Genomic DNA, 20,400 nt, shown 5'->3' with positions numbered 1-20,400 from the left:
TATTTTTGATATTGTTAATTCTATCTCTTAAAATTCTTGTTTATCCTTGTATTGATTTATTGAGGTCGGGTTTGTATAAGTGAATTAATAAAATATAATTCAATTTAAAATTCGAGCAATAATGATAATTGTAAAGTTTACTTACTCTAATAAGTTTAACATTTATAACAAATACTGGTATATAGAGGTTCTTTCAAATAAGTTTTTTTAATCACTTAACTTGCTTGTTACTAGGAAAAAATGTAATCTTACAAAAAAAAATCACTTAACTTGCTTTTTTTTACATACACTTAATTATTAATAAATTACAATTATTTATCTAAACTTTTACATAATTTATAATTATATTTTTGACCAGAAATAAGTTGTAACCAGATCTTTAAATTAAATTTTTGATAAAAAATCGTAATTAGGTTCATCAGTGGGTAAATGACATGAACCCAATTACAAATTATTTAAAAATCTAGAGACTTTCTTTTAAAAAAAATAAAATAATACAAACTATTTAAAAGTTTAGAAACTGGGTTATAAACTTCAGTTGAAAACTTTGCATGAAAAAATTAGTTCTAAAACTCATAAATTCAATCATAACATTTTTTCTTTCAAAACACTAGTCAAAACTCATGAAATAATTCAACGACGTGAAGATTAATTAGATCTTTGCCTCCACAAAAAAGGACTAATTGGACCTAACTATAAATGACGTGAAGGTTGTGGATTCTATTGTATGCAAAGTAGTGGCTGAAGTTGATGAATTGATCATAACAAATGCTGGACCTAAATTACAAATTGTGGCAAGAACGAACATAACAAATGCGTGTCCCGTTTTCAGTCAACTTACATTAATTTTTTTTATAAAAACTAGACATGCAATCAACTTTATTATTGCTCAAAAAAAGATAATAAGACTTGCCTAAATTGAAAACGATATATAAATAATAGGACAAGGAAACTACTACCCAAAATAAGTTTGGTGAAGAGCCACGTAGACAATCCAACACACACACGGTTTTGGAGTTTGGACAATTATGCCATATAGAAGATGAAATCGTTGATGTCTTCATACTTGGACTCTTCCTAGCGTCCCCTCAACAGCGGCGATGGTTGGTACTTTGTTTCTAATGGAAGGTGCAATGTACTCAACCAGGTATTCCATGAGGTCTATATGAACAAACATATATGTTTTATGTTCTTATTTACGTTGATTTTTAGTTAATCATGAAGTATTCCATGAATGTTTAATCTTGGACTAGAGTTAGTTAATTGGTAAATGGTAATTTGAGTGACTTTACATCGGTGTGTGTTTTTAGGTTTTCATAAATCTTTTGGTTCTAAAAAGAATACGACTTTAAGGAAAACATTTTTATAGATATTCAATTTTCATAAATCTTTCGGTTCCAAAAAGATTACGATTTTGATGTATACATCTGAAGGTCGGTTTATTACATGAGAATAAGAAAACTCCCTTTAACAACTTTAAAATAAGATATGAACTAGAATAATCCCACGTCGACGGAAACAAGTAGTATGATACAGTTTATATTCACCAAGGTACCTAGAAAAATTGTCTTCATCAAGAGTGTTGATTAGGAATAATTTGTCAATTAAATAAAGTTGTGCCTACCAACACCTCTTGGTGAAATTTTTACTAATTAACTATTTTTTTATTAGTATTTTTTATTTTTTGTCTAAACTAGACATCCTCTGTACGTAACTGCAGAAACTAATCTCTTGAACTTTGTATAATTGAAATAGGCGGTAAATTTTCTCCAAGAGTTTTAACGTTGCTTCATTTCTAAGACTGAATTCAAACTCACGACCATGGTTAAGCTAGAAGAGACACACGACATCTCATCTAAACGCTCTTGGGTTGTTGATTAGTAATTTTATTTTTTTTTGGTCAGGTAGCCTAGTGGCTGGAGCTCACACATTTTAAATGTGGAGAAGTGGGGTGTCCGGGGTTCGAACCCCGACCCCTGCATATAAAATACATTTGTCCCTACCAACTGAGTAAAGCTCACGGGGACAAAGATTTGAACCCAGGCCATGTTGGTTACTATGAAAGTGTCTGGTATGATATATATTTTTGTCTTATAAAAAAAAATAAGGAATAGGTCTAAGAGGTGTCCGCTCAGTTGTAATTCTAAAATCTCACATTAAGAAGTTTTTTTTTTTGACAAAATAAACGATATTCATTCATTCAAATTGATAGAGTACATTGATACAATCCAAATTCAAATTCGCTAAAAACAAAAAGGAATGAATCTATGAACAAACTCACAACATCCATGTTACTAGCATAAAGCGGCAAAGTACCTATGCCTATAAATATGACTATATTCATGTATCCGGATCTGCAACATTAACGACGCCAAAGTCATTGTCATTGATCGGATCTGCAGTTGCTCAAAGCTAATCTTTCAACCTGAATTAAATAAACACCGCACTCAGACGGGAAAACAAAAACACACCGCACAAAGACGGGAAATCAAAACAAACAGAGTCGTTTAGAGACGACGAAATCACACAAACAAACGAAAGAAAACAGAAAATATGTGAAATCACTTATTCAATTAGGATAGAAGGAAAACAATTCAGATGGATGATTTTTGAGTCAAAATTAACCCTAAATCACACCTCTGAAAAGAAGAAGAAGAAGAAGAAAATGGCGACGGTTAAGGTTTCATCATAGGTTGAATGAAAATCAGGTCTAAATTATTATATGGTACGAAACATAACATCACATTAAGAAGTTATAAAATGATAATTAGTACCACAATTATTTTTAATAAATTTTAAGTAATAAATTCTACACAATTTCAATTATTTTATAACAATGCATTTTTTCTATAAAAAAACATTTTACACATTGACATTTATTTATAAATATTTGTAAATACCTTAATATTCATTAATACTCGACCAACGGTATTCATATGAATGAGAAAATGACATAAATATCACTTTTATCAAATAGAGAATTAACTACTACGTGTACCCGTAGACCGTAGACATCCATTCATCCCTGATAATAGTATAGTAACAATCAACAACATAATAATAATAATAAAGTATAAAGAGAGAGAGAAGAGTATTGATAGGGTCCAAAGAATACAAATGTTACGATAATTGATTTAAAATTATTTGGGCTAACGGTTCTTTTAAAAAAGTAACCCCGTTAAACATAACTTGCAGTTTTCCTTAAAATAACATAACTTATCGTTTTTGGTGTGTGTTCACATAGGAAAACTTAATCCTTTCCTACTATGAGAAAGTTGGATTCAATGATTAGATTAAGTGAAGAACATATTCTTAACATGCTCTCTCAACACTAGATTTTTCTTCACACTATTTTCCAACAATTTAAAAATTCTGAAAATTAATTTTTAAAAATTAAAAAAATATAAAAAAATTCAGATATTTTTTTTTAAAATTCTGTAATTCATTTATTGAATGTTAGAATTTTTTTTTTGAAAAAAATATTAATTTCAATAAAATTAAAATTTTGGAAACTAAGATAAGTTTTTATTTTTCTAAAAAGAATATATTTTTTTAATTTCATAATAAAATAAGATATTATGAAAAATAAAATAAAAATCCTAAAAAAATATTTTGAAATTAAATTTTTTTATTTTTCTAAGAAAATAAAATTATGGAAAATAAGGTTTTTGAAAATATTTTGAAATAAAATTCTAGAAAATTCTGAACAATTTTTTTTTTCATTTTTAAAAAAAAAAATTCTAACATTCAATAAATGAATTACAGAATTTTAAAAAAAAAAATTATCTGAATTTTTTTATATTTTTTTATTTCTGAAAATTAATTTTCAGAATTTTTAAATTGTTGGAAGATATTGTGAAGAAAAATCTAGTGTTGAGAGAGTATGTTAAGAATATATTTTTCACTTAATCTAATCATTGAATCCAACTTTCCCATGTGAAATGCCACCATCGTTTTTAGATTACCCATATCATGAGAATAAAAGGTTATTAGAAAAAATTGTACCACAAAAAGAAAAGTTTATTAGAAAACAAAATCTAAATTAAATGAAAAAAAATCTAAATTAAATGAAGAGTGGTAATTAGAAAATAATAACATTAAATATGATAAAAAGAAGTTAATATTTGTTTACTACGAATAGATGATTTCATCCGGTCTTCGTGAGCTTAACTCAGTTGGTATAGACAATGTATATATATGCAAAGTCTGAGTTCGAACCCCGACAAAAAAAAAAAGATTATTTCATCCAACATGTCATCATATAAATATCTTTAATTGTTTTGAGAAATGAAAATTTATATGAGTTGAGTTATGAGGCCAACTAAGATTAGAGTAAACTTTAATCTTCAAAAACGCTAATAATGAGAGTTAAATCAACGTGGTTCTTAGACATGGGCCAAATTCCTTAGATATCTTTAATTTAAAGGATTAATTGTATTTTTGGACCTCTATCTTTTTAAAAGTTGCGGTTATGGACCCCTAACTAATTTAAATACAAAACAGTCCCCTATGTTTTGTATTTAAATTAGTTAGAGGTCCATAACCGCAACTTTTGAAAAAATAGGAGTCCAAAAGTGCAATTAAACCTAATTTAAATTACAAATGTTTATTGAAGGCCTATACAAATAATAATTATTGAAGGGATTCTCGGGAGGCCTCGCTTTCGGTTCTTCATTGTAGATGTGCATTCATGGACCATGATGCATGTATGTGTATGTTTAGGTCAAAATTGACTGCAGGTGTGTAGAATTGATTAAATAAAATTGATTTTAACTTTAAAATTGATTCTAGTTGAAGTTAGAAGTTGTAGTTTTTGATTCTATAATTGATTTTTATAAACACAAATCAATTTTGCATTCAATTTACTTTCCGTCAAAATTAATTTATTCAATCGTTTTTTATCACCGCATAACAAACATGAATTTGTCTAATATGTGCAACATTGCACATGTTAAAACAACTAATAGTAGTAACTTTTTTCGGAAAACAACAATTATTTATTCAAAAGTTTTATATTTAATATTTAAATATACAACTTTCAATACAAAAAAATTTCTATTTTAAACTTATTAACATGTGCAAATTTACATATGAAAGAAAACCCCAAAAAACATACACCACGTCGGTACTAGCACTACTAATAGATTTGATGGATTTCATATCTCTACTTAGGTTGGACTAACAAAGCGAGGAGGACCACATTTTGTCACCAAATAAAAAGTTTATTTTGTCTGAAAGAATGAAAATGATATCAAAATATGAGTAGTTTTGAATATCAAGGCACAATTATCTGCTCTCAAAACCTCATGTCAATGATGGCATGGTTTGTAGATAAACAAAACTACAAAATATTTTGAAGTCTTCAAAACCATCCCGACCTTTGAGTGGCGTGATAACTTCTGTTTGAACAAACCATCATCTTAACATAAACACTACTGCAAACATATATGATCAGATTATTTAATTGTACAACAGATCTAATCTTATTAATTAAGGGTTGTTTACATATGTAAACATAGATACGAGAGATGAGCGTCTCCATTTAATTTTAGAGTAAAGTTTCAAGAAATCCTCTAATGGAAATAATTGTTTTTAGGATTATGGGTTCATTTCCGCAGTCGAGATTGAATTAGGTTATAGTTGAGACTTGAGATCAACAAAATATCCTTTTAGCTAATGATTAGGTGATGTGTTAGGTAAGACACGTCACTCAAAACATTTGTCTATCCATAACATCTGGGGGATTTGGATCATCTCCATTGAAAACCCTCTCAAATTTTCTCCATTTTTAATCTCCACCCTTATAATTTAATTATCAATTTGTCTCTCATGTTTGATGGTTGAGATTCCACTTGAAATAACTTGAGAGAATCCGAATCCACATGTGGGATAAAGAGAAGTTTGAGAGAAGTTCTGGAAACCACCGCATCCACATGAATCTGTACGGTTGATTGAGTGTTCAACTTTCACCTAAAGAATTGATTGAGTCTTCAGAGACTAACGGTCCAGGCTCTAACCTGGACAATAGATTCAGTGTTCAACTCTAACTGAAACGGTGACTGAGTAATCAAACTCTTTACCCGAACGGTCACCCATGTTTGGCTATGGCCTAAACAATCATACCAATCCAGTTTACAGAACAATTAAGACAATTCTTCTCACAATACACCACTAGTTATCTAAACACTCCTTTTCACAATGAATGATAAATTTATTATCTGAAATGGCACAAGGAATTTCAAGTCAAGTACACAAAAGTGAAGAAATGCTATCTTCATGGATACTTAGGACATTTTATTTGTCCATAAACTATAGGAAAAAGCCTGACTGAAACGAACACCTGGACTCGCCTACCTGATCATATATAGACCACTCAAATTTCTATGGCATACAACTGTCTTGTGAAAACATTTTATTGATATACACAAGATTACCACATAATTAGTAACAATGACAACATAAATAGCTCTTTTCATTTTTTCAGTAGACCTTTCCTCAAGCACTAATAAGCACTGCCTTGAGGTATATTAAACACTAAAGCTATCTCATGCATTGTCACAAATATGAGTATAACTAGTCATCATACACATTAATTCAAACAACAGAGTATCTTACTTTCTACCATTTAGAGACCAAGATTTTCAGATATATCTCAAAGCCACAAAGAGAAAGAGGGGAAAAAAAATGTTAAAAATATTAAATCACATGCAAAAGAAAAGAAGTCCAATCAAGATATGGAATACAGTTAATTCAAGCTGAAGGAACAGGAGTGTCATTCACTGATTGACGCCATGCATACTCTCTTGCACCATCCTTGTCAACAATTTTGATAACAAAGTTTGGAGGTGCCACAACCAACCTTGATCTGATTTCCGCAATGCACTTATCAACAAGATCAATTGCTTCTTCCACAGACATTCCACTATGGTAGTGTCTGTCCATCATTGATAGTGAAAAATAGGAACCATAACCAAAAGCACCCTTTTCAAGCTTGTGAAGTGTTGCAATGTAGTCAATATAGTATAGTGATGGGCCTGTCTCTTTGTCATAACCAGCAAGAAGGATGTTCACAGAGTAGGGGTTCTAAACAAAAACAAAATTCAAGTATAAATACGCTCACTCGTTATCAATAATCACAATGCAACATGGCTAATGAATTCTAGGAAACAACATGAACCTAAGCATATCAGTAGCTCAATTTATAAAAAGCATTTAATTATGTTCCCAATTGACTGTTGACATAAGCTCTGTTTGGGTAAACAGGTTAATTGAACACTTGGGGCCTGTTTGGATAAACAACCTATTTGCAGCTTATAGCACAAGAGATTATCATGATAAGCGCTTATGGATAAGCTTACATAAGCTATTTCTATAGCAAAAGATGAAATAAAGTTAATTTTTTTTTGTATGTGCGTTTGATTTGCTAAAAAATGAAGAACATGACAGAACAACTCCAGTTGTCCAGTGTTTGATTTGTAAAACCGTTTCAGGTACATGACAAAATGGAGGCAATGGACAGGACAAAAACTGATATTTTTGTCCATCACCAAACCACAGCACAACTTTTTGTCCCACGTACAAGTTGTCTAAAATACCAAAATAACATTTTGTCCTCCAAAAATCGTATAAAACAAAAAATTATTCAATGTCATAAAAATTTGTCCTATGCTGTTCTCCCTTGTATTGTGCTATTCTTTCTTGTACTGTTCTGTACAGTACCTGCTGTTTTGCAAACCAAACGCACCTTATAAGTTGTTTTTATAAATTATATAAGAGAACTTATGAAGATAAGCTGAAAAAAGCTTTTGAAAATTGTCATAAGCTGTTTTCATCAGTTCTACCAAACAGTATCACAAAGTTCAAATAACAAATAAGCCCGACTAAGCCAATTCAAAGTCCAAACAAAAGCATAAGCGCTTATGTATAAACTCAACGTTGTTAAATAGCAGCTACAGCGGTGCTATACTGCTATAGCGTAGCGGATATTGGACAGACCACTATTGTTCTGCGATACACTATTGTCAAATAGCAGAATTGGGATTTCGTGCACTCAACAAGTTCCCACATTCACGCATTTAGCCATATCAGTGACCGTTGGATTGAGATCCGACGATGCAAATTTCAAATCTTGTTTTTTAGTTTTAAAAAATAAATATAAAATCTTAAAGTCTATACTGTCTAATCTCCATCTAACAGTCACCCTGAATGTGGGAACTTGCTGATTGCAAGGAATACCAATTCCAAATTGCATCTATACTGGCGCTATAGCACTATAGCATAGCAGAATTTTAGTATTATATAAGCTCTCCCAAATAGTCTTACAAGTATTAATGCCAATAGATAATCTTAAATAAGTCAATCCAAACAACTAAATCCAAATATTAAACTTTATTATTAGATCAACCTATGAAAGCACTAGAAGTAAAAAGTTGTAATTATGGATAGCTTATGGAATCAAACTAAATGATGAATACGAGAAAGTATAGTACTAATTAGTAGGGTTTGGAAAAAGGGGTATATGGATACCTTGCGGAGAGCAGTGGCGAGTTCGCCACGAGTGAAATTAGCAGCTGCAGCAGTGGTGAGAGGGATCCCATTACGAAATTGATACAAAGCAACGTTCTTTTGAATGTATTCAGTAAACTGAACCCTAAAAGTTGAAACCAATGAATCAAAATTCAAAATCAAAATCAAAACTTGAAGGAGAAGAAGAAGAAGAGAGAATGAAACCTGTCACCGGGTTCTCCGCTAGCAGCAACGAGTTTGTGGGAATCGAGGAACATGATCTTGTCTTCATTGGATTTGTGTACGAGGATGCTGTGTACTGCTGATGTATCAGCTACTACGATGGCGAAATCAGTTCCTACTAATCCGAATACACATTCCATGGTTTCTTTCTTCGCTTTCACTCGATCGGCTTCTGTGTTTTTTTTTTCCTTCTGATTATCGATACTGAAGTTGTTTGTTTATGCTGGAAAAACAGAATCCCTTGTCGTGTTGAGAACGAAAGGGTCGTATTTAAATTATTGCTAGTTACACCCCTTATATCCTAATTAATAATTACTATAGATATTTTCTCTTTGTTTGATTCAATAGAAAGTGAAAAGGAGGAAATGATGTATTTGGTTTTTATCCGGTCACATTAATGAGAAAAAATAACTTTTTAGATTCATTGAATATCCAATGTATTTGATCTTTATATAGATCAGATATATTAATCGTTCAATGAAAATATGATCGATGGAGTACTATTTATCTTAACTTTATTCAACTTATAATATGTTATTTTCGGCATGATATACATATATAATTATCAATTGATAAAAATCGAACAAGCCATCAACAAAGTTGGATCTAACGAGAAAGACTAGATAGTCATAGTGTGACAAATTAATGTTCAAAATTCCGCTAAGAGAGATATTTATATTCAATTTCCGACACACTTCATATGGAATCACCTTAAGTAGAAGGAACTTATGAGAAATAAAAAAACAAGTCGAACAAGCTATTTATCCGAGACGTACTTAACCAGACCAAGTTTGTTCTTTTGGGAAGTAATTTAAATACGATCATAATGCATATTATTTTTGAAATGAATGACTTTTTGACTCAAAATCAATCCACAATGGACCACGAACATCACACTATAAATATATAAAATATGTTATTTTGACGCAAAAAAGTTAGCATCAGACAACATAATTATATGAATTTGTTTTTTATATACACCGACCGTGTCAACTTTATACGTGCAAAAATTATTGCCCTTAAATACATGTGCATATAAATTAAATTCATAGTTCTATTTAAAAGAGAATTTTATTACGCATTTATCAAACAAAGAGAAGTTTATTATTATATAGTTTTTTTTTATTAATTCATATGATTATTTTTTAATTAAAGAATATGTATGTTCCACAAGTTGATTAAAAAGAAAAGATACCGAACTTCCATTCTCAGTTTTCGCGCTTTCTTGGAACGCAGGCAATTCCAATTCGATCCTTAACATCATGTCTGCTTCACACAACAATTATTATTCTTCATTCTACTTCGTACCTTACTTCCTTCTTGTAAGTAATGCTTTTTTTTCTTTATGTTTCTTCCTACATTTCAAATTTTTCATATGAGGGGCTTATTATTTTGATTGTGAATTGGTCAATATAGTGAGAAAAATAAAAAAATTGTTTCTGCTTATAGTTTTGAAGGCAAACCGTATCCAAATACTCAATAAATTTGTATGAATGAGTACTCCAACAGCGAAAGGCGAAGACAGAGATATTGTTATAACAAGAAGTGATAGAAAAAATGCATCGTCTTCTGGTGTTAAGGGATTGAGGACCAAATCAATTCATCCTCCTATTGAAATGCATTGGGATCTCCCTACTACACAAAAAGGAAAGAAAAAGGCTTCACTCTCCATCAAGTCATTGTTGTCTTACCCACTCATGAAATTTGGAAGGAGTAAAAGTTTGGAAATGGTTCTAGAAGGAACTCATGATCCAAATGATGAGCAAATTGTTGAGGCTTTTCGCGAAATGCTTTCACGTGAGGGTCTATTACCACCTAAACACAATGATTATCATACTCTTCTAAGGTAAATAGATTAAGATTATAGATGTCTATTTCTCTTTCTGTTCTAAATCATGTTTATGGACTTGGTTTTCTAACTGTATTGCCTTTGACGTCAAGGTTTCTGCGGATGAATGATTTTGATATGACGATATCCAAAGATATGTTTCTCAATTATCTGAAATGGCGAAAGGAATTTCGAGTCGACATGATTCATAAGGTGAATTGGCTCAGAAGGATTTCGATGCACGTAAAAATTTTAAATATGAAATTTTTGTTTGGTTTGGTTGATAAAACTTTTTAAAAACTTATTGATAAAATTATAAAGTTATTCTTTACCTATTGTCTGCATGCTAAGGTTTAGTTCAATAATGATGCTATTGAGTATTGACTATAGTTGAGTTTTAATTTGTATTTGATGTCATTCATTTTTTGGTACATAATCAGGAATTCAAATTCACAGAATACACAGAAGTGAAAAAATGTTATCCCCATGGATACCATGGAGTTGATAAATGTGGCAGACCTGTGTATATTGAGAGAATTGGGATGATAGATATTAACAAACTGTGGCAAATAACCACACAAGAAAGGCTTATCAAGCATCATGTGTCAGAACAAGAGAAAACACTAAGAGTTAGATACCCTGCATGTTCGTTAGCAGCTAAAAGACACATAGCTTCCACCACAAGTATCTTGGATGTCAATGGAGTAGTAAGCAAATTTTTCAGTGTTTCATAATTTATCATATAGTCTAATAATGCTGATTTGGTTATGTGGTTGTATTATTCTTCTAGGGAATGTCTAATTTCTCAAAGCCTGCAAGGTACATCTTCATGGAAATTCAGAAGATTGATAGCAGTTATTATCCTGAGGTACTTTTTGTTGATCATAGCTCATGAGCAGATGATTTGGATATATGTGACATGAATGCTATTAATGTGTGATTAAGTTAGATTATTTGATAATATGACAATGGTTATATAGTTTTCAAAGTTTACAACAATAATAACATAAAAAGTTAAAGACGAATTCTTAAATTTTTATTGTAGTAGTTTCCCTATTGAAGTTGATTAAAGTTCATCTATTTTTTTTTTTGCAGACTCTAAATAAACTCTTTATTATTAATGCTGGTTCTGGCTTTAAGATGTTGTGGAAAGCAGTGAAGGCATTCCTAAGTGAACGCACAGTAGCAAAAATTCAAGTACGGATTTTATACAACTATTACTATATTTTGTTGTATCAACCTCTATCTTACAGTTTTGTGTTTATGTTAAATCTCCAACATTCCTTTTTCAGGTTTTGGGTTCTAATTATCTCAGTGTGTTGCTAGAGGCTATTGATCCGAGGTAAAACGACTTTTGTATAGTTAAGCCATGATTTTTTCTGTAGCAACAGGCAACTTAGGAAGTTGAAGCCTTTTTTTGATGAATATGTTACTACTTACAATTAGGTCTATTTGTGATGTTCTGCGTTTAATGAAACTCTTAGATCTAATTGTTCAATTTTTCAGTAACTTGCCAACATTTTTGGGTGGTAATTGCACATGTTCTGAATATGGAGGTTGCTTGATGAGTGATCAAGGCCCCTGGAAAAATTCAGAATTGTTAGAAATGATTCAGGTTTGTCAATATCAAGAACGACATTTTAAACTCTTTCAACAAAACTAGCTTTTTGTATTTTTAATTGTCTTGTAGAAACATGAAAATGTGCACATAATTGAGAGTTTCATAAATTAGAGCCATTCAACTACCATGTTTTCGGCCAAGAACAAATTTGGTTGATTAAACACAAATTCGTTAGCTATTTGTGAACAAACCTTTCATGATTAGTAGCTTTTCCGGTAGAAATAACCGACAAGTATGTAAAATTATTCATGCAGACAACGGAAGAGATGGATGGTGCGTGCGAACACAACAATGTGGTTTCAGAAGGATCATTGATGTCCAAAACGGTAACAAACCATTATCATTGTTGTATTTGTACCTATGTCCTTATTATGTAGGGATCGTTGCTTAAACATAGTTAAATGCAGGTTGAAATGCAAAACAAAGATGATCTAAGTATGAGTTTGGCACTTGAGGAAACAACAAGGGCTAGAACAAGCTTGTCATGTAGGTTAGCATTACAAAAAATTGATTGGCTTGAAGCTAGTCTTGGAGATATCAAGAATGTGAGTTTTTATGCAATAATTTCTCTATTAAACCTAGGCAATCCAATATGCTTAGGGTAATTTGATGATTTATATAATACTTGTAGCAGAAAATAAAGACATTAGAAGATGCACTTCAAGACACCAAGATGGTGAGCCCAATGACACTATTGAATCTTTTCTCTAGTATAGTAATATCAAATGACTGTTTCTTTTTTCTCTCTTTCAGGCATTGAAAGAACTTGCACAACATATAGAACAGTAAAAAAGTGAAATTGACTACTGTTAACAAAATTGCAATTAGCAATTAGTAATTGTTTTTTCACTTGCACCCTTTTATTCATATTTATACTCTTTCACATGAGTCGCCATAAATGAATTAAGTTAATTGAATTCATACATGTATGATATCGTTTTCTTTTTATAGTTTGTATAAATAATATAACCTCTCTTATTTTGGCAAATGAATAATAATGAAGCTTCATCGTTCATGTTTTTTCCGGTTTAGACGATGTAAGTCTGCAATAGGCTACTAAAAAGTATTTAGCATAAACAAGAAAAATGTATTTGTTCTACCAAATTAAACCCTCGAAAACATGTGCCAGGGAAGACACATGGTGTACTACATGGAGGATAATTTTTTTTTTAGCATAACACCAATATTAAAAAATTATAGGATGAAAGTTAGTTGTGAAGTCATTCAAAAGGTGAGGGAATGGAAGCATGACTTAATAGTGTGAGAGTTGTTTCAACAATGTGTCGGTGTTTAAACTCGGCTAGTCCGATGTGCTCCAGGTGTATGGTGGAGAGATGAAATAGGATATTTAGAGCCTGTTTGAAATAGTTTTTGTTTTCAGTTTTTGAAATATACAAGTCCTCTTCTCACAATAATTATCCTTTTACATGTTTTAGTTTTAGTCCTCAAAACTAAAAAAAATTCAAAACAGTTTCCAAAACTGTAATTTTAAAAAATAGTTTAGCAAAAAAGTTTTTAATTTTCAAGTTTTTAAAAACTAAAAAAGAGTTTTTGGGAAGTGTTTCAAAGAGGCTCTTAATGTGTGGAAAAATCAAGTTTTAATTTTATATGCTTTGTCTCTCTATTAGTGTAAATAGATTTAATTTTGAAGGAGAAATAGTTTTCATTAGTTTTTTGGAATTAAGGAAAGTTTGTGACAACTTCAATTTTTTGTTGGCATAAATTTAGATGAGAAATGATATTTATATAATTTTTTGACAACTTCCTCTCATACTCAGAGTATGCTCTTATTATTTTCTCTCTCTATTATTTTTTATTAATGAAAAGAGAGAAAAAGAAGTTGTTATAAAAATTGTCTCAAATGATTGTTCAAATAACATTGCTCGACGTTGAGTTGGCGGCGGAGAAAGACTCGGCATTCAGGCGAGCCGCCCGGTGGAAGTTAGATATGGCAACAACATATAACAGGGTGGAATGGGACTTTCCCTAAGAGTCTGGTTAACACCATTATGCAGTGCGTGAGAAGTTTTTCTTTTTGTTTCGACATCTTATAATTATGAAGTAAATTGTTTTGAATTATTCATATCTTCACAATTTGCTGTTAAATTTGAAGACATAGACTGTGTGATGCTCTCAAGATAATGTTATCTCCACTTTAAAAAAATATCCTTAAAAATAGGTTGAAGGATATAGTAAAAAAAGCTTAATTGCACTTTTGGATCTCTATCTTTCCAAAAGTTACGGTTATGGCCCCCTAACTAATTTAAATACAAAACAATCCTCTATGTTTTGATTCTTTGGCAATTTTGGACCCCCAGTCCATTAGTGAGTGCCACGTGTATTATTTAGGGGGCCACGTGGCACCTCACTAATTGACTGGGGGTCCAAAACTGCCAAATAATCAAAATATAGGGGGCTGTTTTGTATTTAAATTAGTTAGGGGACCATAACCGCAACTTTTGGAAAGATAGAGGTCCAAAAGTACAATTAAGCCTACAAAAAAATGCAGGGTCATTCATTCTGTCACATTTTTGTTTTGTCAAAAAATGTTCTATTCACGATATCAATAGCGGTAAAAAAAGAGAGGCTCATATGACATATTATAAACCAACGAATTTGAAAGAATAATATTGTTACGGTAAATAATTGGATTCTTTAAATTTATAATTAAAATTAAATATTTTATTATTAATTTTATGATTTTTTTAGGAATTATTAATTTTTTTTTAACAAACAAAAATTGAATTATATTAACACACCACAAGAGACTCTCTAGCAAAAGACGTGCCAGAGAGACTCCTCAAGAAACAACGGTATTCGATGGTATGTACAACAACAAAAACCAATTAGCCAATGCTCATACAAAGAAAAGGGTTTGACCACCACCTATCAGTACCAAAAGGAAAGGTGGCTTTACTAGCTTTCAACCATCCTAACAACAAGTATTTTACTTTGTCCATCAACCTAAGCATAGGAGTAATAGCATTATTGAATAACCTATTGTTACGTTCAGTCCATAATACCCAGGCACAAAGAAACCAAATAAGCTGAAGAAAAGACTTTCTAGCCTTACTACCACCTGTAGAATGAACAAACTGAACAAAACTGATCAGAAAAAATATTAGTGTCGGCTCCAAAGAAACCAATCCAATCACGAACCATGGGCCATAAAGAAGCACAATTAGAGCAAGATAGTAACAAGTGTTGCGCCGATTCTGAAGTCCTGCAACCTGACACACACAAACCAGCTTTTGAAGAGATGACACCTCTATAGACCACGAAGTAGCCTCCAAGCAAAAATTGAGACTTTCAAAGGAACCTGCCAATGTCAAATCATCTCCGCTGCTGAATCCACCGGAGGTAAATCTTTAGATGTCAACACGTGTTAAGCAGCCCGAACAGAGTATCCCTCAGAGGGGTCAGGAATCCACAACCAATGATCTGAAACATTAACATGCAAAGAAACATCAAGCAGAAAAGTCCTACACTCCTCTAACATCTCTTCCTCCCACGCTCACAGTCTCCGCCTCCACTGCCACGTCTCACCCCCTCCACCACACCAAGAGAAAATTTTATGATTTTAGAATATAAAATTTAATTTTTTTTGGAAAGAATATAAAATTTAATTTTGTTTTTTTGAAAGCATATCAAATTTAATTTTGATTTGCTTATTTCATCAATTTTAATAAGTTGTCTAATCGTAAACATAGCTTAATTGATAGGTACCAGGTCTTAAATAGTTAAGATCCTATCATTGTAGATGGTCTAAAAGATTGCGGTATATGTAAAAGTATCACCTTCTATCAAGACACCAACACCGCCCACTTTCAAAGCCTCTTAGGCACCTTTACTTCCTTTACAAATAACAATTTTTCCTTCACTAGCGGTGAATTCAAAAATTGAGACCATTGTATATTTTAAGGCGAATAATCAGAAGATAGAGTAAGGTACGTTACAACATAAGAAAGAAAAGAGTAATTTACCTCATATGTTCTATTGTCTCTAAATTTGAACTAGGTAACATACTTTCTATTTAATGTGTTACCTGCCACAACAATTTTCAAGAGTAAAAAAATTAACTAACGGTGAAGGGAGGGAACCTTAATTCCAAGTTGCCAATATTGTTATCACTATATTTTGCATATCATGGAATGCTCCAACAGAAATTGTTAGAGAGTGTTGAACCATGAGGATAAGGTTCAAGTGAATCGGTTGGCAATGTTAAAGAGTGTAACTAGACTCAAATAAATAATTTAGTTATTTATTTGAGAAGTATAATTATATTAGTTTGTCATTTTAATTGTTTCTAGTTGGATCTTTAAATTAGGTCTTTAGTCTTTAGATCTATTAGGGTTACTATCCTTCCTATATATAGTGTCTTTGACACATTCTCAATGAAAGCACCAATGTTAGAAAGCTGAAACAAGTTTACTGAAAATTAAAGAAACAAAGCAATAAATAGTAAAGAACAAAGAAAGATAAATTAACTAAAGAAAATAAAATAACACATTTGATTCATTTTATTCCTTTGGATAGTTTGTAGACATTGTCTTAAAGATACCGTTAACCCCAACTTTCAAGACCACTAAAGCTTCTTCACTTCCTTCATAGAGAACAATTTTACCCTTCATCAACTTATCATTCAACGCGTTGGTAGAGCGACACATACAATTTTAGAATAATTTTGCTAACAAATAATTGATTTTCAAAGTTTTTCTCTACTCGAAATGCTCATTATAGAGCAAATATTATCATTTGAAGCACTAAGCTGAATATTTTTAATGTTCTAAAAAATCAAGGTATTTTAACTTCAGTCTCTATAAAAGGTGTTATTAATTTTTTCGTCTATGCACAATAAAAAAAGAAAAATATAAGTTGACATCCTTTTTATGTACCTCTCATGTACACCTCCATATGACAGAGTTATTTTAATAATTTCACATCACACTATCGCCCCTTTTTGGACGAGTTTCACTATTTTTGGCACATGTCACACTTATGTGTGGTTGTTAAAGAGTATATGCCACCTAAGGTGGTCCATGTATAAGGGCCGCTAATAATATGTATTTTTAGTCTTTATGGAGGGACACATTTTTTTTTTTGCTTACTATAAGAAATAAAACGTAACACATTGTTCTAAGATATGCTTCATACATTTGTCTTCGGTGTAAATGAGTCAATACCAAACATTACTTGTGCTTTTTGAGCATTCTTGTATATCACACAACACACCTTCATATACATTTGAGTCAATTGTGTTTGTGCGTGCGAGCGTGTGTGTTAAAAAATATTCTGATATAAGGTTCATATCATCAACTTGTAAACTACATTAGCTTAGATAGAATTAAAAAAATTAAGACCATTGTATGGCTTTATATTTTTAAGTGAATAACATATGTTATACTCCCTCCGTTTCGGATTAATTGAGCCATATTCTCATTTCACACATATTAAGAAAAATGTATAAAGGAAGGAGAGAGAAAAATGGTTTTAAGTGCTATTGTTAAGTATTGGTGCATTCTCCACTATCATAAATGCATAGTGGAATATATCGAATTGTGAGTGATGAAAGTAATATTAATTAGAGTTATAAAGGGAAAAAAAAATTAATATTGTATTGAAAAGTGAAATGACTCAGTTATTTTAGGACACTTTTTTATTGCAAATGATTCAGTTATTATGGGACGGAGGGAGTATCATACGAGTGAAAAGAGTATGTTAGCTTTTATATGTTCTACATGATCTTTGATTATACTTCTATTTCTTTTATTTATACTTCTACAGGATCTTTGAGGCGTGGCACTACTCATTTCTATTATCTGTTGTCATTATACCCCCATTATAGCTGAACGGATAGCAACAATGGACCAAGTGGGATGAAATTATTTATGTACGTTGTTGCACCATACGCATTCAAACACGACATTGATGTTCCTGAAATAATATCAAACTCCAATTTTCTGTTCTCAGTGAAAGTATCGGAAATAGGAGCAATTATAGGTCAACTAGCTATAATGTCTACTCCAAGAGTAGTTTAAATCTGTTACAACTTAAAAAAAAAAATTAGCTAACAATATTGTTGAAATGATAGAGATGTATTTAATTCGTTTATTCCTAGAAAAGGAACCCAGAAAATCTTTGTTGTAGCATTGTTTGGACCCCTGGATGAGAAAAATGCAACATAATTGCCAAAGTTTCATTTAACTCATCGGTCCTAAATGTTGTTGCACTTGCACTACTAGAAATTGATTAATCAAGTAAATTTAGATTAGTATGGTTCTCTAAATTTTAATCAGGATATGAAACTTGCAATTGATACCTTGTAGAGTCTATGTAGTTGTAAATAGTGGCAACATCATTTGATTGAAGGGAACTAGTAGGCAGAGGGTATGAATTTTTTGAATATGTATGAGTTCGAGACCTTGTATCAAGACACTGATAACACCAACTTACAAGGCCAATGAGGCTTCTTGACTTCATTCGTAGAAAACAATTTTACCTTTCACCAACTTATTCAACATGTTGGTTGAAAAACAAATACAATTTTAGAATAATTTCATCGACAAATCATTGCTTTTCAAAGTTTTTCTATACTCAATAATGCTCATTTTGGAGCAAATATTATTATTTGTAGCATTAAGTTGAATATTTTTATTATTTTAAAAAGTCGAAGTATTTTAACTTCAGTCCCTATAAAAGATGTTATTCATTTTTTTTTTGTCCATGCACATTCTGAAGAATATGTATTTTTGGTCATTGTGCAGGGACACATTTTTTGTGCGTGCGCACGAAATATAAGGTATAAAATGTAACACATTGTTGTAAGAACACTTCATACTTATGTCTTTAGTGTAAAGTGAGTCAAGATCAAACGTTACTTGTGCTTCTTGAGCGCACTTGTATTTCACAAACACATCTTCATATACATGTAATTTATATATGTGTGTGCGTGCTTGCGCGCGCAAGCGCTAAAGAACATTCTAATATATATATATATATATATAATTAACTTCTAAACTAAATTAGCTTAGATAGAATTCAAGAATTGAGACCATTGTATGACTTTATATTTTTAAGTGATTAATCAAAAGATGGAATAAGGTATGCTATTGCATTGGAAAGAAAAAAATATTTTACTTCATATGTTTTATTGTCTCCTAGTATGAACCAGTAACAAACTTTCTATTTAACGTGCTACCAGCCACACCAATTGTCGAGGGTAAAAAATTAACTAAGGTAAAATAAAGTCTAAATTACATATTGAGTCTCTTAGCTAATTTTTTGGTTTTATTTTGGTTCCATGATTGGCACATCACACGCCATTTGTACAATACTTCAGTTTTTTTTGCAGAAAAATGAAGGAAATGACCAAGTTGGTTGATGCAAACATGACATTGATGTTTCTGAAATAATATTAAACTCCAATTTTTATTATCACCGAGAGTATCAGAAATAGGAGCAATTATATGTCACTAGCTATAATGTCTACTCGAGGAGTAGTTAAATCCGATTACAATATTTAAAAAAAAAAATCCCTAGAAATATCATTGAAATGATAGAGATGTATTTAATTGTTCATAAATGAGAAATGATAGAGATGTATTTAATGATAGAAATGATAGAAATGATAGAGAAATGATATTTGTACAACTACTTTATTACAATCTTTTGACAACTTTCTCTCTCATATCTACATTATATTTTTATTCTCTCTCTTCATTTTTCTCTCTCCATTGTTTTGGACCAATAAAAAGAGAGAAAATGAAAGTTGTCATCAAAGTTGTCCCAAATGGTTGTACATATATCATTACTCAGTTGTAGCATTGTTTGGACCCCTTGATGAGAAAGAGGCAACCATAATCGCCAAAGTTTCACTTAACTCATTGTTGGTCTTAAATATTATTGCACTGTTTTTAGCAAAGATAAGCTTAAGCCATTTCATTCGTAATTAAAGAATATAAATATTATGGTACATCATCAAATATATATGGGCTAACGTGAGATAGAGATGCTCTAGCTATAGAGTGAGCAACCATATTTGCTTGCCTTCTAATATGCTTCACAATTTAACTAATACGAGAAGATAAAAAAATATTACAACCAGAAATTATGTCACCTATTTCATTTTGCAATGCACAACAAGAGTTGACGGAGTCCACTACAACTTTACAATCAGACTCAAATGTCACTGATTACATTCCTT

The 20,400-nt window shown here is 31.3% G+C and overlaps 2 protein-coding genes across 5 annotated transcripts; one reads left to right on the top strand and one right to left on the bottom strand.

Annotated features, from left to right (window-relative positions):
* Positions 1-6,397: 6,397 nt before the first annotated feature.
* Positions 6,398-9,012, bottom strand: LOC11436484 (proteasome subunit beta type-2-B). The gene is made up of 3 exons (XM_003611251.4): positions 8,731-9,012; positions 8,527-8,650; positions 6,398-7,083 (listed from the first exon to the last, which is right to left on the bottom strand). Exons 1-3 carry the CDS (start codon positions 8,886-8,888, stop codon positions 6,751-6,753), a joined length of 615 nt encoding a protein of 204 aa, XP_003611299.1. The 5' UTR covers positions 8,889-9,012; the 3' UTR covers positions 6,398-6,750.
* A 965-nt stretch (positions 9,013-9,977) lies between these two features.
* Positions 9,978-13,212, top strand: LOC11436946 (phosphatidylinositol/phosphatidylcholine transfer protein SFH11). 4 transcript variants are annotated; one of them, XM_024783740.2, is made up of 12 exons: positions 9,978-10,070; positions 10,198-10,594; positions 10,690-10,789; positions 11,017-11,283; positions 11,367-11,444; positions 11,672-11,773; positions 11,869-11,918; positions 12,083-12,191; positions 12,452-12,523; positions 12,605-12,742; positions 12,829-12,873; positions 12,951-13,212. In XM_024783740.2, the coding sequence occupies exons 2-12, from the start codon at positions 10,242-10,244 to the stop codon at positions 12,984-12,986; spliced, it is 1,350 nt and encodes a 449-aa protein (XP_024639508.1). In that variant the 5' UTR covers positions 9,978-10,070; positions 10,198-10,241; the 3' UTR covers positions 12,987-13,212. The 4 variants fall into 4 exon arrangements, with proteins under 4 accessions (XP_024639508.1, XP_039690098.1, XP_003611298.1 ...); XM_039834164.1 differs by lacking the exon at positions 9,978-10,070 and having other exon boundaries at positions 10,077-10,594; positions 11,017-11,205; XM_003611250.4 differs by lacking the exon at positions 9,978-10,070 and having other exon boundaries at positions 10,077-10,594; positions 12,832-12,873.
* Positions 13,213-20,400: the final 7,188 nt, after the last annotated feature.

The sequence above is a fragment of the Medicago truncatula genome, chromosome 5 (assembly GCF_003473485.1).
Source record: "Medicago truncatula cultivar Jemalong A17 chromosome 5, MtrunA17r5.0-ANR, whole genome shotgun sequence".
Taxonomy (NCBI): domain Eukaryota; kingdom Viridiplantae; phylum Streptophyta; class Magnoliopsida; order Fabales; family Fabaceae; genus Medicago; species Medicago truncatula.
Note: the sequence above shows the minus strand (reverse complement) of the source record. Positions and strands in the feature narration are given on the sequence as shown.

Excerpts from the sequence above, each read along its gene's own strand:
- LOC11436484 (XM_003611251.4), bottom strand. The coding sequence starts at position 8,888 with ATGGAATGTGTATTCGGATTAGTAGGAACTGATTTCGCCATCGTAGTA. Across the intron at positions 8,651-8,730 it reads AGCGGAGAACCCGGTGACAG|GGTTCAGTTTACTGAATACA; the intron begins GTTTCATTCTCT and ends TTCAACTTTTAG. Across the intron at positions 7,084-8,526 it reads TCGCCACTGCTCTCCGCAAG|AACCCCTACTCTGTGAACAT; the intron begins GTATCCATATAC and ends GTTTTTGTTTAG.
- LOC11436946 (XM_024783740.2), top strand. The coding sequence starts at position 10,242 with ATGAGTACTCCAACAGCGAAAGGCGAAGACAGAGATATTGTTATAACA. Across the intron at positions 11,284-11,366 it reads TCTTGGATGTCAATGGAGTA|GGAATGTCTAATTTCTCAAA; the intron begins GTAAGCAAATTT and ends TTATTCTTCTAG. Across the intron at positions 11,774-11,868 it reads GCACAGTAGCAAAAATTCAA|GTTTTGGGTTCTAATTATCT; the intron begins GTACGGATTTTA and ends TTCCTTTTTCAG.